This window comes from Erythrolamprus reginae, chromosome 7, assembly GCF_031021105.1.
Source record: "Erythrolamprus reginae isolate rEryReg1 chromosome 7, rEryReg1.hap1, whole genome shotgun sequence".
Lineage (NCBI taxonomy): Eukaryota > Metazoa > Chordata > Lepidosauria > Squamata > Dipsadidae > Erythrolamprus > Erythrolamprus reginae.
The window spans coordinates 73,217,588-73,238,734 of NC_091956.1; the positions used below are offsets into that span (position 1 = coordinate 73,217,588).

At 42.7% G+C, this 21,147-nt stretch overlaps 1 protein-coding gene across 6 annotated transcripts in view; it reads right to left on the minus strand.

Moving 5' to 3' along the window:
* Window positions 1–401: 401 nt before the first annotated feature.
* Window positions 402–21,147, minus strand: part of TMEM154 (transmembrane protein 154) — a 39,574-nt gene continuing 18,828 nt past the window's right edge. For 4 of the 6 annotated variants that reach the window (XM_070756656.1, XM_070756659.1, XM_070756660.1 and 1 more), the window contains 4 exons: window positions 18,857–18,910; window positions 16,023–16,108; window positions 13,297–13,354; window positions 1,892–2,818 (listed from right to left, as the gene is read on the minus strand). In XM_070756656.1, the coding sequence (XP_070612757.1) occupies window positions 2,773–2,818; window positions 13,297–13,354; window positions 16,023–16,108; window positions 18,857–18,910 (244 nt within the window). In that variant the 3' untranslated portion in view covers window positions 1,892–2,772. Of the gene's footprint in view, window positions 2,819–9,427; window positions 9,477–13,296; window positions 13,355–16,022; window positions 16,109–18,856; window positions 18,911–21,147 lie in introns of those variants that run through there. The other 2 variants (XM_070756657.1, XM_070756658.1) reach the window with 2 other exon arrangements.

Genomic DNA, 21,147 nt, shown 5'->3' on the forward strand with positions numbered 1-21,147 from the left:
TATGAAATTCCAGAACTATTTTTTAACACACATCACTGGCAACTGCACAGGTTTCTTAGCAACTGTAACACTCAAGCACCAATTAGCATCTTTCACCGTTTAGGATGATGCCTCTGAAACATCTAAATTTCTGAAATAATGGCATGAAAATTGCCATTGCAAATGCTGTTAAAAAACACTCTGCTTTTTTTTTTTTAACCATCTTCTAAGGCACAACCTTGTGATAAAATTATTATTCTGTGTAGAATAATAATTCGAATAGGGAGGCCAGTTCAGAATTTAGTGAAGATTTACTAAATTCTGGACTGGCATCCGTATTCGAATTATTATTCTACCACAATTTAATAGGATCAATTCAGAATGAGCAGAAGGAAAGACGGACAACATTAATAATAATAATAATAATAATAATTAATAATTTATTAGATTTGTATGCCGCCCCTCTCCGAAGACTCAGGGCGGCTCACAACACGATAAAAACAGTATTATACAGGCACAGATCTAATATTAAAAAAAAACTAAAAACCCTATCATAATTAAAAACCAAACAGCACATACATACCAAACATAAATTATAATAAGCCTGGGGGAAAGGTGTCTCAAATCCCCCATGCCTGGCGGTAAGTAGTTTACGGAAGACAAGGAAGGTGGGAGCAGTTCTAATCTCCAGGGGGAGTTGATTTCAGAGGGCCGGGGCCGCCACAGAGAAGGCTCTTCCCCTGGGGCCCGTCAGACGACATTGTTTAGTCGACAGGACCCGGAGAAGGCCAACTCTGTGGGACCTTATCGGCCGCTGGGATTCGTGCGGTAGCAGGCGATTCCGGAGGTATTCTGGTCCAATGCCATGTAGGGCTTTAAAGGTCATGACCAACACTTTGAATTGTGACCGGAAACTGATCGGCAGCCAATGCAGGCCACGGAGTGTTGTAGATACGTGGGCGAATCTTGGAAGCCCCACGATGGCTGTCGCGGCTGCGTTCTGCACGATCTGGAGTTTCCGAACACTTTTCAAAGGTAGCCCCATGTAGAGAGCGTTGCAGTAATCGAACCTTGAGGTGATAAGGGCATGAGTGACTGTGAGCAGTGACTCCCTGTCCAAATAGGGCCGCAACTGGTGCAACAGGCGAACCTGGGCAAACGCCCTCCTTGCCACAGCCGAAAGATTATTTGCAGGTGGGTGTTTAAAGAAGCTCCTTATAATATAAGGAAGGAAAGGGAAGCAAATTTTGTGAAATGCCAATTGAAAAAAGATGCGAACCTGATAAGGCCTTATCAGTTCCATCTCAGCAGCCGGGCTAGCTCAGTTTTCAAAAGCAAAGGGGAAAGACATATTTCTCTAACAATAGAACTTGCTTTTGTAAAATTTATTGTCTTGTACAAGCTCAGTTTTTCTTTATAGGGATCAGCTTCCCATGTATTTGTAGGTGCATTTAATTATTATGAGCTGCTACAATAAAACAGCTTTCACACTTTGAAATAACCATTTGTCTAAAGTGGTGTAGGTTTTCCTGTCTAAGCAGAGACGACCGCCAAGGTGCCTTCCAATTTTATTCTATTTTAGAATTCTTCAGCTGATGGAGTCCACAAGATTTATTGATTGATTGATTGATTGATTGATCGATCGAATCGATCGATCGATCGATCGATCTATCTATCTATCTATCTATCTATCTATCTATTTATTAGATTTGTATGCCACCCCTCTCCAAAGATTCGAGGCGGCTAACAACAATATAAAAAGACAATGTAAACAAATCTAATATTAAAAGACAATCTAAAAAAAACCCAATTTAAAGAACCACTCATACATACAAGCATACCATGTATACATTCTATAAGCCTAGGGGGAAGGGAAATTTCAGTTCCCCTATGCCTGACGACAGAGGTGGGTTTTAAGGAGCTTGCGAAAGGCAAGGAGGGTGGGGGCAACTCTGATATCTGGGGGGAGCTGGTTCCAGAGGATCGGGGCCGCCACAGAGAAGGCTCTTCCCCTGGGTCCCGCCAAACGACATTGCTTAGTCGACGGGACCCGGAGAAGGCCAACTCTGTAGGACCTAACCGGTCGCTGGGATTCGTGCGGCAGAAGATTTTATTTATTTACTGTATATCCTACCTTTATTATTTTTATAAATAACTGAAGACGGCAAATGTATCCAAAACACCTTCTTCCTCCTATTTTCCCCTCAACAACAACCCTGTGAGGTAGGTTAAGCTGAGAGCTAGTGACAGGCCCAATATTACCCAGCTGGCTACATTCCCTGTTACATTCCCTGCTGCCACCCAGCTGGCTAAGGACTATATAAGATGCCTTACATTAAACCTGTTTTATCTTTCTGTCGGATTTCTAAATATAAAGTATAAATTCACTCTGTGACCCTTGAAGGAGTAATTAAAGCTGCAGGAAAGGTTAGGGCAGAATCTACAGACGAAAGTAAAAGAGCAAAACCAGGACACCCCCAGGACCTTGGATAGCAACAAATCAATTGGGCTCACAGAGCTTTATTCTTTTACCGCAATAATGTAATGCTTTCTTCCACGCAGTGAAGATTTATATGAGACGATGAGGACTTTATTTTGATTAGCTCCAGTGCCTTAAGAGTCTAAACTGTTGATGAGCCCTCGCTTCCTTTTTTTCAGCCTTATGCTTTTAAAAGGAAAATAATATGGAGATTCTGCTGAAGGATCTTTTGGGTTCTTCGTCCAGGAAGGTTCTGAGTCTTTTGTCTTATGCTGCAATTTAAAGGCTTCGGAACATGGTAGGTCCTTTCCGACTCAGAGGATGTCATAGTCCAAAGGCAGGGGAGATACTTCACACCTGCTGTTGAGGCAACAAAAGAGATTTTCCTAGCACCACTAGCAAACCTTTGGAAATGCTTCATTTAAACTTGTAAATATCTTTAAGTTAGCTTTACCTCACAAAATATCCCAAGCACTTTATACTGAGCACAGGTGTGTTGAAGAAAATCATTGTACGTATGTATAAAAGGATATTTTATTCTGGTTTATATTACACATGTATGATTACAGCATAAAATATTTTATCCCTCGCCCCCCAAAAAATTACAGTATAAGCTGTAAATCAATGGTTCTCAACCTTTCTAATGCCGTGACCCTTTAATACAATTCCTCATGTTGTAGTGACTCCCAACCATAAGTCTCGTGCCAATTCTCCCAACAGTGCTTTAAGCCAGTGTTTCCCAACCTTGACAACTTGAAGATATTTGGACTTCAACTCCCAGAATTCCCCGGCCAGCGAATGCTGGCTGGGGAATTCTGGGAGTTGAAGTCCAGATACCTCCAAGTTGCCAAGGTTGGGAAACACTGCTTTAAGCTGATTGGCAGGAAGGTCAGAGGGTCACCCCACTGTAAATACCTGATTGGTTGGATTGTAAAAATATGTGCTAAGGCACCAGAATAGAAGAATAGAAATAGTTCTTAACACCATGGGAAATTTGTCTTTTCCATGGTCTTAGGCGACCCCTCTGAAATGGTCATTTGACCCCCAAAGGGGTCCCAGTCTCCAGGTTGAGAACCACTCCTGTAAATGAAAAGCAATAACTGAATATATTACAGTTAACATGATTTCTACGAATGTTACCAAATGATGGTTATGCATGCTTCATTTACCTTGCTGAAGATATTGTTGAGTCATTTGTGCATACAACATATATATATATACATACACACCCACACACTTTCCGTGTGTAAGATTTGGAAATCAATGATATAGTTTAATAGTTGAGAGAAACAATTCAGTGATACCTTACTGTCTTGGGATTTCTATGAAAGATATAGTTCACAGACTCTGTAAACTGTGGCTGATCCCCTTGTCATCTCTTAATTGACTACTCTTCATAAGACTGCTCTTGAAGATGACCTGGAATCTACAACTGGCACAAAACGTGGCTGTCCACCTGCCAATTTGTGCCAATTTATTTAAAAGCATTGTCTATACTATAGTTGTTATTATTAAATATTTTGTAGCTTGAATCATCAGTATTTTTAAATGATTTACAGCACAGTGGTACCTTGATATTCAACTGTTTTGAAACTCGTCAAATTTGGTATTCAACGCATTTTGATGCAAAAATTTTGTCCTGGTACTCAAATATGTTTGGTTGTCAACTCATAAGCTAGAACTTGTTGGTGTCAGCTGCCTTGTGACTCACTACATTATTATTATTATTATTATTATTATTATTATTATTATTATTATTATTATTATTAATTGGATTTGTATGCCGCCCCTCTCCGCAGACTCGGGGCAGCTAACAACAGTGATAAAAACCAGCATGTAACAATCCAATACTAAACAACTAAAAAAACCCTTATTATAAAACCAAACATACATACAATCATACCATGGGGAAAATGTGTTTGGTACTCATTGTTTTTGGTATAAGTCGACCCTCCCGGAACCAATTAATGACGGGCACAAAGGTACCACTCTATGTTGAATCTGCCCACCCAACCTAAGAGATCATGAGTCCAAGGCTTAGAGAATAGTCTAGTTAGGAGCTGTCCCTTCATTCATTAATTACAATACAGTGATCCCTCGATTTTCACGGGTTCAAACTTTGCGAAACGCTATACCACGGTTTTTCAAAAAATATTAATTAAAAAATACTCCGCTGTTTTTTTTCTATACCACGGTTTTTCCCACCCGATGATGTCATACGTCATCACCAAGAGTCACTTCTCTCTCTCTTTCTCTTTCTTTCCTGTCATTCTCTGCTTCAATCATTTCTCTTCTCCCTTTTTCTATCATTTTTCTCTCTCTCTCTACCTTCCACTCTCCCCCCTCTTGCTCTCTCTCTGTTTCTCCCTCTACCTCTCTGTGAGAACGCCTGCCCCCACCTCTCCTGCAGCCCCCTCGCTGATAGCTGGGACAAAAGTGCTCTCAGCTAAGGGACTGTGAGAGGGGCGAGGCAGGCATTCTGAAAGCGCTCAGAGCGGCTACCGGCCGAATGAGGAGGATGAGAAGCCGTAGCCGCCAGCGCTGCTGCAGGAGGACCCGTGTCCGAAGAAAGCCAGTGAGAGGGGTGGATCGGGCGGGCGGGCAGGCGGTAGCGGCGAGGGGGCCGGAGGCGCTGGGGAGCGGGGGCAGCCGACATTCAAAGCAATCTTTGCCGGCCTCCGCACTTTCGTCGCTCCCTGCCCTAATTTTAAGCCCGGCTCCTTGCGCTGCCTTGAAAAAAGGTGCGTGGGGGTAGTTTTTGGCTGTCCATAGCCAAAAATGGTGTTTTTACTTCCGCACCACTACTTCGCGGAAAATCGACTTTCGCGGGAGGTCTTGGAACGTAACCCCCGCGAAAATCGAGGGAACACTGTAGTTTGTTTCCCAAGGTTAAAATGATTCCCACTCTGCTAATATTTAGGAAGTCTATTTAAAAATGTATTTTTCTACAAGGTCTTTCACTAGAGCAATGATCAGATTTTAATGTGTATTTTGAATTCATTATTATTTTCACACTTTTATAATTGTAAAACATATAGAATCTTGAGTGAAAATGATATAACATATAGATATTTTCCCCATTCTTTATATCTTCCTTCCCAAAGTTCAAGGCAACCAAAGTAAAATGAAATTACATTACCCTTATTACAACAATATAGCATAGGCATGGTTTATTTTGATTATCCAGGGCCATACAGTGAATAACATGTCACCTGAAAATATTAATTTAGATATTAGTGGCTCAAATCCATAACTTGGGCCTTTTTAACCAGTAGTCATGGCTTTCATTATGTCTTTCCTCTTTTAATGTTGTTGGTCCTAGACTACATAAGACTGCTAATAGCTCTGATGTAAAGTGCAGAGCTCTTCCAAAAATTGTTTCCCATTTGTAATATAATAGAAAAGAAAACGATTAAATGCATTGGAAGTAATCATTTTATTCATAATTAAATTTTAATTTCATTTAATTTAACTTTTGGCCTAACCTTGATCTATTCCTTTGTCTTGGACACAGGACTTTTAAAATATGCTTATTGGCACATAACCCAAAGGTTGAATGCTGCCCTTGATTTTGGAAAAGGTTTTTAGTGCCAGTACCCTTTTAGCCATCTCTTCAGGGATTTCTGCATTGCTTCCTGCAAGATTAATACCAAGTTTGCTCCTGCATTTTGAGCAATGTCATTCTAAGGGGGGAAAGGTGTTGTGATAAATAAGAAACTCTTGTTTTCTTATCACCTGGCAGTGATAGACAATTCAAATTCAGAGCATCAACATAGCAGCTAAGTAAGAGCAAAACTTGCGTGAAGTCTCACTTTTTAAAATTCAGGGATATTGGGACATATCAAGTTAATTATACAAACGACACAATTAATCTACCCTATGTCTGTTCAAGACTTTAATATTAACCCAAAATTATATTACCCTGAGTAAGAGAATAAATATTGACCTGATAGGCATGCTACCTATCTTGAATATAAGGATTCACTCTCCTTGAAAGCCAGTGTTTCCCCAGTTTGTTATCCGTTGGGTATTTAGGGTTGCAGCTACCAAAATTCCCATTCAACGAACACAAGTTCATATTCAGGCATGGGGGGGGGGGGAGTGAACTCTAGAGCAGTAATTTTCAACCTTTTTTGAGCTGCGGCGCATTTTTTACATTTACGAAACACTGGGGCACATTGAGCAGGGCGGGGGGGGGGGGCTAAAAAAAGTTTGGACAAAAAAAATTCTCTCTCTCTTCCTCCCTTTCACTCTATTTCTCTCTCCCTCTTTCTCTCCCTTCCTTCCTCTTTCTTTCTCTCTCCATCCCTCTTTCTTTCTCTTCCTTCCTTCCTCTCTTTTTTGCTCTCTTTTTCTCTCCCTCCCTACCTCCCTCTATGCCTTTCTCTCTCTCTCCTTCCCTCCCTCTCTTTCTCTCTCTCTCTTGCTTTCTTTCTCTTTCTCTTTTTCTCTCTCTCTTATTCTCTTTGTCTCTCGCTCGCTCTTTCTCTCTCTTGCTTTCTCTTTCTTTCTCTCTCTCTTGCTTTCTTTCTCTCTCTGAGCTTCGCGGCACACTTGACCATGTCTCACGGCACACTAGTGTGCCGCGGCACACTGGTTGAAAAACACTGCTCTAGAGTGTATCTCCAGACTTTTATATGTTGGGTTAGAATTCAAGGGTCCCCAAACTTGGCAGCTTTAAGACTTGTGGACTACAATTTTGCCAGCTGGCTGGAGAATTCTGGGAAATGAAGTCCACGAGTCTTAAAGTTGCCAAGCTTGGAGACCTCTGGGTTAGATGGTCAGCAGTAACATGAAAGTGAATCCCAGGAATAAAATCAAGTTTATATCACATAAGTATCTTTTTTTCTCATTTCTAATTAACATATTTTGTAGTGTACCTTAACTGTGTTACATTATAAATACAGAAGTGAGTTAAATACATGAATTCACGTAAGAATTTACATCTGTATGATAAAGCACCTCTAAATTATAGGGAACATGGAAATTCTTATATTTATAGATTGCATTTGACGTTTGCAATCTTGATAGGTCCTTTCTTATTCAGAGGATGTCATAGTCCAAAGGCAGGGGAGATACTTCACATCTGCTGTTGAGGCAACAAAAGAGATTCTCCTAGCACCACTAGCAAACCTTTGAAAATGCTTCTTTTAAACATGTAAATGTCTTTAAGTTATTTTTTCCTACAAACACCCAGAGAACTTCATACTAAGCACAGGTGTTGAGAGACATATTACAATGTAGCAAAAGTTATCCTATCCCAAAAGATCAGGTCCACACATGAAAGTCTAATTAAACTCAGTTATTGCTAATCAGGCCTAGGCGTATTTTTGCTAGCCTAGGGCTGCGGGAAGCCATCGCAGCCAAAAATGGAGCCTCGACAAGTGATATCAAGCTGGTCACGCTCACCCCATTTATGCCCACTTTGGTTACACCCACCTTGGACCCCCAAGGTCAAACACAATGCTGATGCAGTCCTCAATGAAATTGAGTTTGACACCCCTGATGTAGTTCCTAAATATATACAGTGGTACCTCATGATATGAACCCCTCGTCTTACGAACAACCCGAGATATGAACCCGGGGTTCAGAAATTTTTTGCCTCTTCTTACGAACATTTTCCTTCTTACGAACCCACCGCCGAGAAGCCCCACTGCCTGGCTGTCGCTTTTTGAAACAGCCGGGGGGCTTCTCAGCGTCCTCCTGAACCTGAACGCCAAACCCGAACTTCCGGGTTCAGCGTTCGGGAGGCTGCCGAGAAGCCCCCTGGCTGTTTCAAAAGATGACAGCCGGGCGGCGGGGCTTCTCGGCGGCCTCCCGAATGCCGAACCCGGAAGTGCGGCAAAAGTTAGGGTTCGGGAGGACGATGAGAAGCCCCGCTGCCCGGCTGTCACCTTTTAAAACAGCCGGGGGGCTTCTCAGCGGCCTCCTGAACGCCGAACCCAGAAGTTCGGGTTTTGCGTTCGGGTTTAGGAGGACGCTGAGAAGCCCCCCGGCTGCTTCAAAAGGTGACAGCCGGGCGGTGGCGTTTTTTTGCGTTTTTTTTTTTCATTGCACGGATTAATTGATTTTACATTGTTTCCTATGGAAACAATGTTTCGTCTTATGAATTTTTCATCTTACGAACCTCCCCTGGGAACCAATTAGGTTCGTAAGACAAGGTATTACTGTACTTTCAAACCAAAAACCAATTTTATTAAAAAGAATCATAGATTGTAAAGTGTGCCATTGGTGGCTTTTCCATGTTGAGCCAGATCCATGGCTGAAATTTGCACTAAAACTTTATGTCCTTTAAAAACTGTGACTATTGAGATAAAAGAGTTAGAAAACATACCATTAAGAAACTAGGCATAAGCTTTAGGAATCTGTAGATTCTTCCCGCATAAAATTAAAGCCATTGCCATCTAATGACTACACTGTGTAATGACGCTATCCACAAAGATTCTTTTAAACCAGTTACCTGCGTATTCCAAATCTATTGGTTGCACTGAAATAATTGAAATGTTGTGAAACGTTGTCTGTACAAGCTTCATTTCTGCTGCGAGAAATCTTCACGAGGGATTGCTATCAGCAAAATCAATGCCAAGGTCATATATTTCAAAACTGTGAAATTTGCTTTTCCGAGTAAGGAAATTCCGTACGAAGAACACAATACCCATTGCATTTTCAGGCGTTGCAGTAATAGACAGTATTACAAAATATATCATTTGTCTCGGGGGGGGGGGGGGGGGATAGAAAGAAAAAAAGTGCTTTAAAGAAATACCTGGAAGAATATCATTTTCTACATATGCTTCCTCACATTCACAGTGTTAAAAATTGATTACAGGATTTCCATCGTTCAGAATTTTATCAATAGGGAACAGAACCATCAAAGCAAAAAAAAACCCACTGAGATCCATGAGTAGATGAGATGGAGCTATTTCATATCCAGCACATGTCGGAACTCAGCAACAATGTTACTTCTGTTTTTCTTCCTTTATTTCACATAATTTCTTCTTTATCTTAAGATTCACAGTCACTGTATATAAAATGTTTAAAAGATTAAACTTCATCTCAATATTTGGGGAAAGGTTTTTTTTTGAATGCTCACTATTTATTTCTTCTTTCTAACTACGTTTTGGACAGTATAGTTTCCAATGTTTAACTGAGACTTTTGTTTTCTTATTTTCAAGGCTATTTGCCATTAATTAATTAAATATAAGCCATGAAACATAGAAACATAGAAACATAGAAGTCTGACGGCAGAAAAAGACCTCATGGTCCATCTAGTCTGCCCTTATACTATTTTCTGTATTTTATCTTAGGATGGATATATGTTTATCCCAGGCATGTTTAAATTCAGTTACTGTGGATTTATCTACCACGTCTGCTGGAAGTTTGTTCCTAGGATCTACTACTCTTTTAGTAAAATAATATTTTCTCATGTTGCTTTTGATCTTTCCCCCAACTAACTTCAGATTGTGACCCCTTGTTCTTGTGTTCACTTTCCTATTAAAAACACTTCCCTCCTGGACCTTATTTAACCCTTTCATATATTTAAATGTTTCGATCAAGTCCTTCTGTCCTCCAGACTATACAGATTGAGTTCATTAAGTCTTTCCTGATACGTTTTATGCTTAAGACCTTCCACCATTCTTGTAGCCCGTCTTTGGACCCGTTCAATTTTGTCAATATCTTTTTGTAGGTGAGGTCTCCAGAACTGAACACAGTATTCCAAATATACATTAATATCAGTATATAACTGTCTGAATAGAATCTACTATCATACAGAGTGTTGTACATACTCCTGGTCAGTTGGAGGATGATGAAGATATTGAGGACTCGGATTCAGATAGTGTTTATGAATTAGTGGGGGGGCGGGGTTACAGGTAGTAGAACAGGTGGGGGACTAGCCACAGGATGGGGCTATGAGTTCAGGATCTAGCGAGGGGGAATCAGACGCTCTCTGGGTTAACCCTAAATTCAGAAGGGCCCAAAAACGTAGAGAACAGGTGTCTGGAAGAAGATATTAAGGAGAGGAATGGGTTAAATACTGTAGTGGTGTATTTGGCACGTCAGGGGGTCAGTGGGGAAGAAGGGTGGACATTGCCGAAGAGAAAAATGGAGGTTTTTCTCTGCCGCTCCCAAGTAAGCAAAAGTATTCTGTGTTGATTAACAGTCAGAGCTGCTGTTTTAGAAATCATGCTGTTATGAAAATAAATCTTGTTAAGTGGAGAAGGAGAAGGAATGTGAGAAATGCAGTGAAGGGAGATAATGGACCAAGAGATAAGTGCCTGTATGAAATGTGCTTGAATTCCAGAAGAGCAGAGAAATAAATGGAGTTTCTGTATTCATGAAAAAATGCATTTAATAAGAGTTATTTGTAATTGCTAAGTTTCTACCAGAAACCAGAACACAGAGTAGCAGAATTCTGGATTTGCTCAAAGTAGTAGAATGAAGTCTAACAAGAAAGGATTTGTAATCTTCCATGCTTGCACGCAAAATGGTCAAGGAGAGAAGCAGTCTAGAATTAAGGAGAAATTTCCTGACAATTAGAACAATTAATCATTGCCTCCAGTAGTTGTGGGTGTTCCAACACTGGTGGTTTTTAAGAAGAGATTGGATTACCATTTGTTTAAAACCGTATAGAATTTCCTGCTACAGCAGGGGGTTGGACTAGAACAGTGTTTCCCAATCTTGGCAACTTGAAGATATTTGGATTCAACTCCCAGAATTCCCCAGCCAGCGAATGCTGGCTGGGGAATTCTGGGAGTTGAAGTCCAGATATCTTCAAGTTGCTAAGGTTGGGAAACACTGGACTAGAAGACCTCCAAGGTCCTTTCCAACTCTATTATTCTGTTAAGATGCTTACACACAGTGAGTGAAGAGATCCCCTTGCTTATCTGTTTTCTCAGAAACTCTTTGTTGTTGTTGCTTTACAAATAAATAAATAAATAATACATTAACTATGGGCCAGTCTGAAACCTGTACCTGTTTCCTCCCAGGAGATTCCTAGAGAGGCCCCACGGAGGCTTCTCCCTGCCTTTTCCCGCCCTGTTTCCTCCCAGGAGATTCCTAGAGAGGCCCCACGGAGGCTTCTCCCTGCCTTTTCCCGCCCTGTTTCCTCCCAGGAGATTCCTAGAGAGGCCCCACGGAGGCTTCTCCCTGCCTTTTCCCACCCTGTTTCCTCCCAGGACATTCCTAGAGAGACCCCACGGAGGCTTCTCCCTGCCTTTTCCCGCCCTGTTTCCTCCCAGGAGATTCCTAGAGAGGCCCCACGGAGGCTTCTCCCTGCCTTTTCCCGCCCTGTTTCCTCCCAGGAGATTCCTAGAGAGGCCCCACGGAGGCTTCTCCCTGCCTTTTCCCGCCCTGTTTCCTCCCAGGAGACTCCTAGAGAGGCCCCACGGAGGCTTCTCCCTGCCTTTTCCGGTTACAGTTTCAGAGGCTCGGGTTTGTAAGCAGAAAATGGATCTTGAGAAGAGGCAAAAAAAAATCTTGAACACCCGGTTCTTATCTAGAAAAGTTCTTAAGTAGAGGCATTCTTAGGTAGAGGTACCGCTGTACTTCTAGGATTTCTGATATGCACTAGATTGTAGACAAATTGTAGAGCAAGTGGTAAGAGATCTTCCTTCCCAAAGATTTTATTCAGCATTTTATTTGTCTCTCATGCTGCAGTTATCCCAGAGAAGCTTATTTTGCTAACCGATTTAGCAATTTCTGTGAATTAGAACCAAGCTATATGAACCTATTCTTGTGCCATTATTTACAATGACGTAGAGCCATCTAGTGGTAACAACCATTCTTCCTTCCTCTTTTCCTTTCCATTTATTTGGGCTTTTTCTAATGAACAAGAGATAATCAGGGAACATCATCCAACCTATTCTGCTGGACTCTCCACTTGAAAATGTAACTAGGATGGGACAATAAATTGGATTTATTTGCCTTCTCAAATACAGTGGCATTTTAATAACCTTCAAAAGAGCTGTGAGAGTTTAAGGGTTGCATTTGTAAAGGCCCATTCATTCTTGGACGATGACAGCGAGGGGAAAAAAAATCAAGAGCCTGTTTTAAATTACGTTTTCACATTATACAATATCTACAGTATCATTATTATTATTATAAATTGTATTAGAGAGAAAGTGAAATCATCTCTATAGCTTGCACAGTCGGATGCAAGTTCATTTCATGTGTTTACTACCATAGCAACCCAGAGAACCTCTGCTCATCTTAGGTCTAGCTAATTTAGAAGCCCTCCTGCTCAGAAGCAAACCCCCCCCCCCAAGTTTAGAAAGCACGGAAAGGAAGTAGAAGAAAAGAAAAATGTCATTTCCCCCAATACTATGGACTTAGTTTTGCCCATGGTAAATTTCACATTTGCAGTTCAATAATTATAGAAACATAGAAACATAGAAGACTGACGGCAGAAAAAGACCTCCTGGTCCATCTAGTCTGCCCTTATACCATTTCCTGTATTTTATCTTACAATGGATATATGTTTATCCCAGGCATGTTTAAATTCAGTTACTGTGGATTTACCAACCACGTCTGCTGGAAGTTTGATCCAAGGATCTACTACTCTTTCAGTAAAATAATACTTTCTCATGTTGCCTTTGATCTTTCCCCCAACTAACTTCAGATTGTGTCCCCTTGTTCTTGTGTTCACCTTCCTATTAAAAACACTTTCCTCCTGAACCTTATTTAACCCTTTGACATATTTAAATGTTTCGATCATGTCCCACCTTTTCCTTCTGTCCTCCAGACTATACAGATTGAGTTCATTAAGTCTTTCTTTAAATCGTTTCTATGTTCTATGTAACATTTTTGAGATTTTTTTTTTAGGAACTGAGAATGATAAGTACCTTGGGTTGGTGTTACAATCTTTCTCTTCTTTTACAGGGGGCAAATAATCACTGTCTGCTGTGAAAAGACAACAAGCTATTAGCCTTGAGAATTGGCGAGCATTTATTCAGCAATTATTCAGTTGGAATAGTATCGTCTAATTTATTTATTTATTTATTTATTTATTTATTTATTTATTTTATTAGATTTGTATGCTGCCCCTCTCCGCTGACTCAGGGAGGATCACAACAACAATAAAACAATTCAAGACAAATCTAATCATTTAAAAGCATTTAAAAACCCCGTTATTAAAGCAGACATACACACAAACATACCATACATGCCTGACGGCAAAGGTGGGTTTTAAGGAGTTTACGAAAGGCGAGGAGGGTGGGGGCAGTTCTAATCTCAGGGGGGAACTGGTTCCAGAGGGTTGGGGCCGCCACAGAGAAGGCTCTTCCCCTGGGACCCGCCAAATGACATTGTTTATTTTTATTATTTTTTTACTTTATTTTATTGGATTTGTATGCCGCCCCTCTCCGCAGACTCGGGGCGGCTAACAACAATAATAAACACAACATGTACAATCCAATAATAAAAAACAACTAAAAACCCCTATTATAAAACCAAACATACACACAAACATACCATGCATAACTTGTAATGGCCTAGGGGGAAGAGCTATCTCACCTCCCCCATGCCTGGCGGTGTAAATGAGTTTTGAGTAGTTTACGAAAGACAGGGAGGGTGAGGGCAGTTCTAATCTCCGGGGGGAGTTGGTTCCAGAGGGCCGGGGCCACCACAGAGAAGGCTCTTCCCCTGGGGCCCGCCAACCGACATTGTTTAGTCGACGGGACCCAGAGAAGGCCAACTCTGTGGGACCAAATTGGTCTCTGGGATTCATGCAGCAGAAGGCAGTCCCGGAGATATTCTGGTCCGATGCCATGATGGGCTTTATAGGTCATAACCAACACTTTAAATTGTGACCGGAAATTGATCGGCAACTGCGGAGTGTTGATGTAACATGGGCATATTTAGGGAAGCCCATGATTGCTCCTGGAGCTGCATTCTGCACGATCTGAAGTTTCCGAACACTTTTCAAAGGTAGCCCCTAATACATTTCTTAATGAATTGTGTTTTATTAACAATGTCTTAGAAGCCATAGTAGACTTTATTCAGAGGCAGGTTGCACTTACCTGCAAACCGGTGCGCTGCGGCACATCTTCTTCACTCGCTGCGTGCATATTCCTTGCACAATTTTGCTTCTGCGCATGTGCAGGAAGCAAAAATTTGCCAAAATATGACAAGGGGGTGGTCGTGCACATGCAAATTTGGAGATTCTTTGCTTCTGCGGAAGCAAAAAATCACTGAAATCTCTCGTGCACGAGCATCCCTTCACAAGACTTTGCTTCTGAGCATGCGCAGAAAGCAAAAAGGCTGGGGGGGGGAAATCAAGAAAATAGATGGCGCCGCCCGACGGACCAGCACTGGAGCAATTGTGCGCAAATTGTGCAATCTGGCAGCTGCTACTGGTGCGCAGTCACCTACTGCACAGGTAGGAATCCACACTGCCTTTGTTTCATTTATCACATTGCGTTCTCTGTGCAGTATTATTTATTTTATTTATTAATTCAACTTCTCTGCCACTCAGTCCCTTGGGACTCAGTATTGTATATGGTCTCAGAACTCCTTTGCAAGTTATCATCAAATTAAAAATTGAAATACAGTGATCCCCCGATTATCGCGAGGGTTCCGTTCCAAGACCCCTCGCAATAATCGATTTCTCGCGATGTAGCGGCGCGGAAGTAAAAACACCATCTGCGCATGCGCACCCCTTTTTCCATGGCCGCACATGCGCAGATGGTGGAGTTTGCGTGTGGGCGGGGAAGACCCCTTCGGCCGCCCAACAGCTGATCTGCTCCGCAGCGCGGCAGCAGCGAGGAGCCGAAGATGGGGTTTCCCCGTTGCCCAGGCAAAGGGGAAACCCCAAGATCGCTTGCCGCTTGCCCGTTCGCCCCGCTCGCTTGCAGCTCGCTTGCAGCTCGCTTGCAGCGCGGCAGCAGCGAGGAGCCGAAGATGGGGTTTCCCCGTTGCCCAGGCAACAGGGAAACCCCATCTTCGGCTCCTCGCTGCTGCCGCGCTGCCGAGCAGATCAGCTGGTGGGCGGCCGAAGGAACCTTCCCTGGGTGCCGCCCACCACTCGAGAGCAAGAGAGGGAGAGATAGAGAAAGAGAGAGAAGGAAAGAAAGAGATGAGAGAGGGAGGAAGAGAGTGTGAGAGAGGAAGAAGCAAGATAGAGAAAGAGAGAGAGAAAGAAAGATGAGAAAGGAAGGGAGTGACGTCATCGGGTGGAAAAATCGCGATATAGCGTTTCGCAATGATCGAGATCGCGAAACTCGGGGGATCACTGTAATGCAAAAGGCAGAAATGATAACATTTATGTGAAATGTTAAACTATATATAATTAATTGAATTTAAATTCAGTTTGGTCCTGATGTGGCATTCAGATTAAGTATGTCCTTAATTCCAATTCAGATTAACGATGTCCTTAGTACCAATATGTAAAAAACACCTTTTTTTTGTATTATCTCTGTAAAAATTAAGGTTCTTGAAATATAGAGTATGTCTTTCTGCTCTCGTTTTATGATGTGCTATTATCTACAACTGTTTAAAATATTTATTAATGTCAGAGGCAGATATATCAGGTAAGAAAAAAGTCATAAGTCAGATAGGGATAAATACATACCATTCTTTTTCAAGCTGTTCATCCATTTATCCAGTTCTTCCATCTCAATTTCCATTACCGAAGGCGTGTCCTCTTCAAAAATAGGGCTTAATAAAACAACAACAACAAAATATTTTGGAGCTGGGAATTTAGAATTGTTTTTCTTCGTTTAGTTTTCCGATAAAATTGTTTATATTTGGGCACATGCTCAAGGATAGCTAAGTGGCTACCAACTGGTGGCTTTAGTTTGAAAAGAAAATAAATTTATTTATTTATTAATCAGATTTGTATGCCGCCCCTCTCCGCAGACTCGGGGCGGCTAACAGCAATAATAATACAATGTAAACAAATCTAATACAGTGGTACCTCAAGATACGAACCCCTCGTCTTACGAACAACTCGTGATACGAACCCGGGGTTCAGAAAAATTTTGCCTCTTCTTACGAACTTTTTTCGAGTTACGAACCGGCATTCGGAGACTGCTGGGAAGCCATGCAGCTGTTTTAAAAGGTAACAGCCGGGCGGCGGGGCTTCCCAGAAGCCTCCCGAACGCCGGTTCGTAACTCGAACAAAGTTCGTAAGAAGAGGCAAAATTTTGCTGAACCCCCGGGTTCGGTTTGGGAGGTTGCTGGGAAGCCCCCCAGGCCGGCTGCAACCTTTTAAAACACCCGCGCCGCTTCGCAGCTGTCTCCCGAAGCCGAACGCGGAAGTTCGGCTTTAGCGTTCGGCTTCAGGAGACAGCTGCGAAGCGACGCAGGTGTTTTAAAAGGTCGCAGCCGGCCTGGGGGGCTTGCCAACACCCCCCGAACCCGGGTTCAGGGTTCGGGGGGGGTGCTGGCAAGCCCCCCAGGCCGGCTGCGACCTTTTAAAACACCCACGCCGCTTCGCAGCTGTCTCCCGAAGCTGAACGCGGAAGTTCGGCTTTAGCGTTCGGCTTCAGGAGACAGCTGGGAAGCGGCGCGGGTGTTTTAAAAAGGTCACAGACGGCCTGGGGGGCTTGCCAGCACCCCTCGAACCCCGAACTTTTGCAGAACTTCCGGGTTCGGGGTTCGGGGGGGTGCTGGGAAGCCCCCCAGGCCAGCTGCGACCTTTTTAAAACACCCGCGCCGCTTCGCAGTTGTCTCCCGAAGCCGAACGTGGAAGTTCGGCTTTAGCGTTCGGCTTCAGGAGACAGCTGCGAAGCGGCGCGGGTGTTTTAAAAGGTCACAGCCGGCCTGGGGGGCTTGCCAGCACCCCCCCGAACCCCGAACTTTTGCCGAACTTCCGGGTTCGGGGTTCGGGGGGTGCTGGGAAGCCCCACAGGCCGGTTGCGACCTTTTTAAAACACCCGCGCCGCTTCGCAGCTGTCTCCTGAAGCCGAACGCTAAAGCCGAACTTCCGCGTTCGGCTTCGGGAGACAGCTGTGAAGCGGCGCGGGTGTTTTAAAAGGTCGCAGCCGGCCTGGGGGGCTTCCCAGCACCCCCCCCCGAACCCCAAACCCGGAAGTTCGGCAAAAGTTCGGGGTTCGGGGGGGTGCTGGCAAGCCCCCCAGGCCGGCTGCGACCCAGAAAAAATTAAAAACTATAGGCCCATATCATTATTAAATGTAGATTATAAGATATTTATCGCTATTTATGCAGACAGACTCAAAAGAGTTATAAATGGAATAATACACCAAGACCAAAATGGGTTTCTACCAGGGAGACAAATTAAAAACAATCTTAGAACAGGAAGCGGCACGGCTCTTTTAAAAGGTCGCAGCCGGCCTGGGGGGCTTGCCAGTACCCCCCCTAACCCCGAACTTTTGCCGAACCTCTGGGTTCAGGGTTCGGGGGGGTGCTGGCAAGCCCCCCAGGCCGGCTGCGACCTTTTAAAAGAGCAGCGCCGCTTCCCATCTGTCTCCTGAAGCCGAACGCTAAAGCCGAACTTCCGCGTTCGGCTTCAGGAGACAGCTGCGAAGCGGCGCGGGTGTTTCAAAAGGTCGCAGCCGGCCTGGGGGGCTTGCCAGCACCCCCCGAACCCCGAACCTGGGTTCGGGGGGGTGCTGGGAAGCCCCCCAGGCCGGCTGTCACCTTTTAAAATAGCCGCGCGGCTTCCCAGCAGTCGCCGAAATCCGTTTTTTTGCGGGGGGTTTTTTGGTTGCACGGATTAATTGACTTTACATTGTTTCCTATGGGAAACAATGTTTCGTCTTACGAACCTTTTGTCTTACGAACCTCCTCCTTGCACCAATTAAGTTCGTATCATGAGGTATTACTGTACTTAAGTTAATTTAAAAACCCCAATTTAGAAACCAATCATACATACTGACATACCATGCATAAATTTTATAAGCCTAGGGGGAGGGAAAGTCTCAATTCCCCCATGCCTGATAACAGAGGTGGGTTTTAAGGGGCTTACGAAAGGCAAGGAGGGTGGGGGCAACTCTGATATCTGGGGGGAGTTGGTTCCAAAGGGTTGGGGCCGCCACAGAGAAGGCTCTTCCCCTGGGTCCCGCCAAACGACACTGTTTAGTTGACGGGACCCGGAGAAGGCCAACTCTGTGGGACCTAACTGGTCGCTGGGATTCGTGCAGCAGAAGGCGGTCCCAGAGATATTGTGGTCCGGCGCCATGAAATATTATTAACTGGATTACATTGCAGTTGAATTAGCAAGCGCAGGGTGTAGATATGGTAAGATACGTAGATGTGCACATGCAAAAAAAGCTAGAAGATTTGGGGTACAAATGCATACACTGATTCACAGAATTATAAAGATTAATGATGAACAACTTTTGCTCTTGAGAATAATGGTTAAACAGTTGGGGGGGAAAACATCATGTGAACCACAATGAGGTTATTGTACATGCAAAGATGGGAAGATTTGGCAGTACCTACAATGGAGGAATAGTTGGTGAAGATAATAGAACTTGCTGAGATGGTGAAATTGACCTGTTTGAGTAGAGAAAAGTCAATGCAGGCAGTCCTTAGCTTATGACCACGGGCCCAGAATTATGGTCACAAGGCAGCCATTGCAGAGTTTGTTAAATTAATGCTGTCGTCATTAAGAAAACACATCAGCTCTTACTTAATACAGCAGTTGTTAAACAAATGTATTTTCTTCTGGAGGTCACACATCATGGACTTTGTAATATTGTTGTATAGTGGTACCTCTACTTACAAACTTAAGCAATTTTTCCCAAAGGAATCAATGTAAAAGCAAATACTGTGTATGATTGGGGAAACCACCAGGCCCTGTTTCCTCCCAGGAGATTCCTAGAGAGGCCCCACAGAGGCTTCTCCCTGCCTTTTCCAGCCCTGTTTCCTCCCAGGAGGTTTCTAGAGAGGCCCACTGGAGACTTCTCCCTGCTTTTTCCGGTTACAGTTTCGGAGGCTCAGGTTTGAAAGTGGAAAATGGTTCTTGAGAAGAGGCAAAAAAATCCTGAACACTCGGTTTTATCTAGAAAGTTTTGTAAGTAGAGGCGTTCTTAGGTAGACGTACCACTGTACAGTACTTGAAAAATAGCATGGGTTTTTCTTGTATTTTAATTTGATTTTTAACCTCTTTTAATTTGAGATAAATATCTTATCAAACTATGGCAGATTATAATGTAGAAACAGCTTTATTCTGTTGCTGGATAGATGGGTTGATAATTTATATCATTCCTAAACTGCAAGCTAAAATATCTTGACTCTCCAGCCCACAATAGAATAGGACTGTGTAAATAGGATGACTTCTGATAAAAGAGAGAGTTTGTTAGGGTTAATTGGCAACTGCTTTGTCTCTTTATAAACTCTAAGAAACCTTACGGCATTTCGCTTCATTAACATCTTAAATTTTAAGCCCCCTTGTTCATCAGAGCTCATTTAAATGATATTATGGATGTAAAAAATATGACTTCAGTAACCGAGCTTTCGAAGCATGGAACTCATTACTGGAGTCCATAGTGTCATCCCCAAACCCCCAACACTTTACCTTTAGATTATCTACGGTTGACCTATCCAGATTCCTAAGAGGTCAGTAAGGGGCGAGTACAAGTGCACTAGAGTGCCTTCCGTCCCCTGTCCTATTGCTCTCCTATATCTCCTATACCTTTCTTCTATTCCTATATCTCTTCTTCTATTCTTTCATTGATATGTTCTATTACTATATCTTCTTTTCTATTATTTCTTAGATATATTTTACTATGAGTATCTCCTCTATAACCTTCATCATGTATTTTACTATGTGTGTGTATATATATATACCCACTAAAACCCTCATTGTATATTGGACTGACTGACTGACTGACTGAATGAATGAATGAATGAATGAATAAATAAATAGATAGATAAATAGCAAGCTAAAACTGTCTTGACTCTCCAGCCCACAATAGAATAGGACTGTGTAAACAGGATGACTGTGGATTGTCTTCTGATAAAAGAGAAGGTTTGTTGGGGTTAATTGGCAACTGCTTTGTCTCTTTATAAACTCTAAGAAACCTTATGGCATTTCGCTTCATGAACATCTTAAATTTTAAGCCCCCTTGTTCATCAAAGCTCATTGAAATGATATTATAGATGCAAATATGTGATATGTTTAACTTCATGTAAACGACTTCCTATGCAAAGGGGAAGATACCGTTGTCCTGTCCTATCAACTTTTCTTTTGCAATTTCCTTAAATGTCGTAATTATAAAAGGGAATATAACATGAGTTTCGAGGTTCCCTCTTTGAATGAGAGGAATTTTTTTTATCAAAACATTCTGAATAAATCATAATAAAATGATCTTCCTGCCTCCGTCTGCTTTATTGAATCTATGTATGCCAAGGCATAGGTCTAGGGCCAGATTTGGGTATCACTTCTATGGATGTATATTTTTTTTGTTGCTGGAAACCAGAAATAAACACCAGAACCTGGCAAAATATGCAGAAAATAGTCTTATGACCGCAGGATGCTGTAACTGCCATCAATATGAACTGGTTGCCTAGGACTTACATCATTGCAGAGTGTAGGTAGGTATCACCACCAGAATTCCACAATGGGTCATAAGTGGCTCTGGAGAAGTCCATCATTTCTTCAAACAGTCACTAAGTGACTGGTCATTAAACAAAGACTACCTGTGTTTATTGTAGACTGGAAAACCAAGGATTTTTTTTGCATAAAACAATAAAAATATGAATTTATGACCTGTGGTTCTGATGCTTAG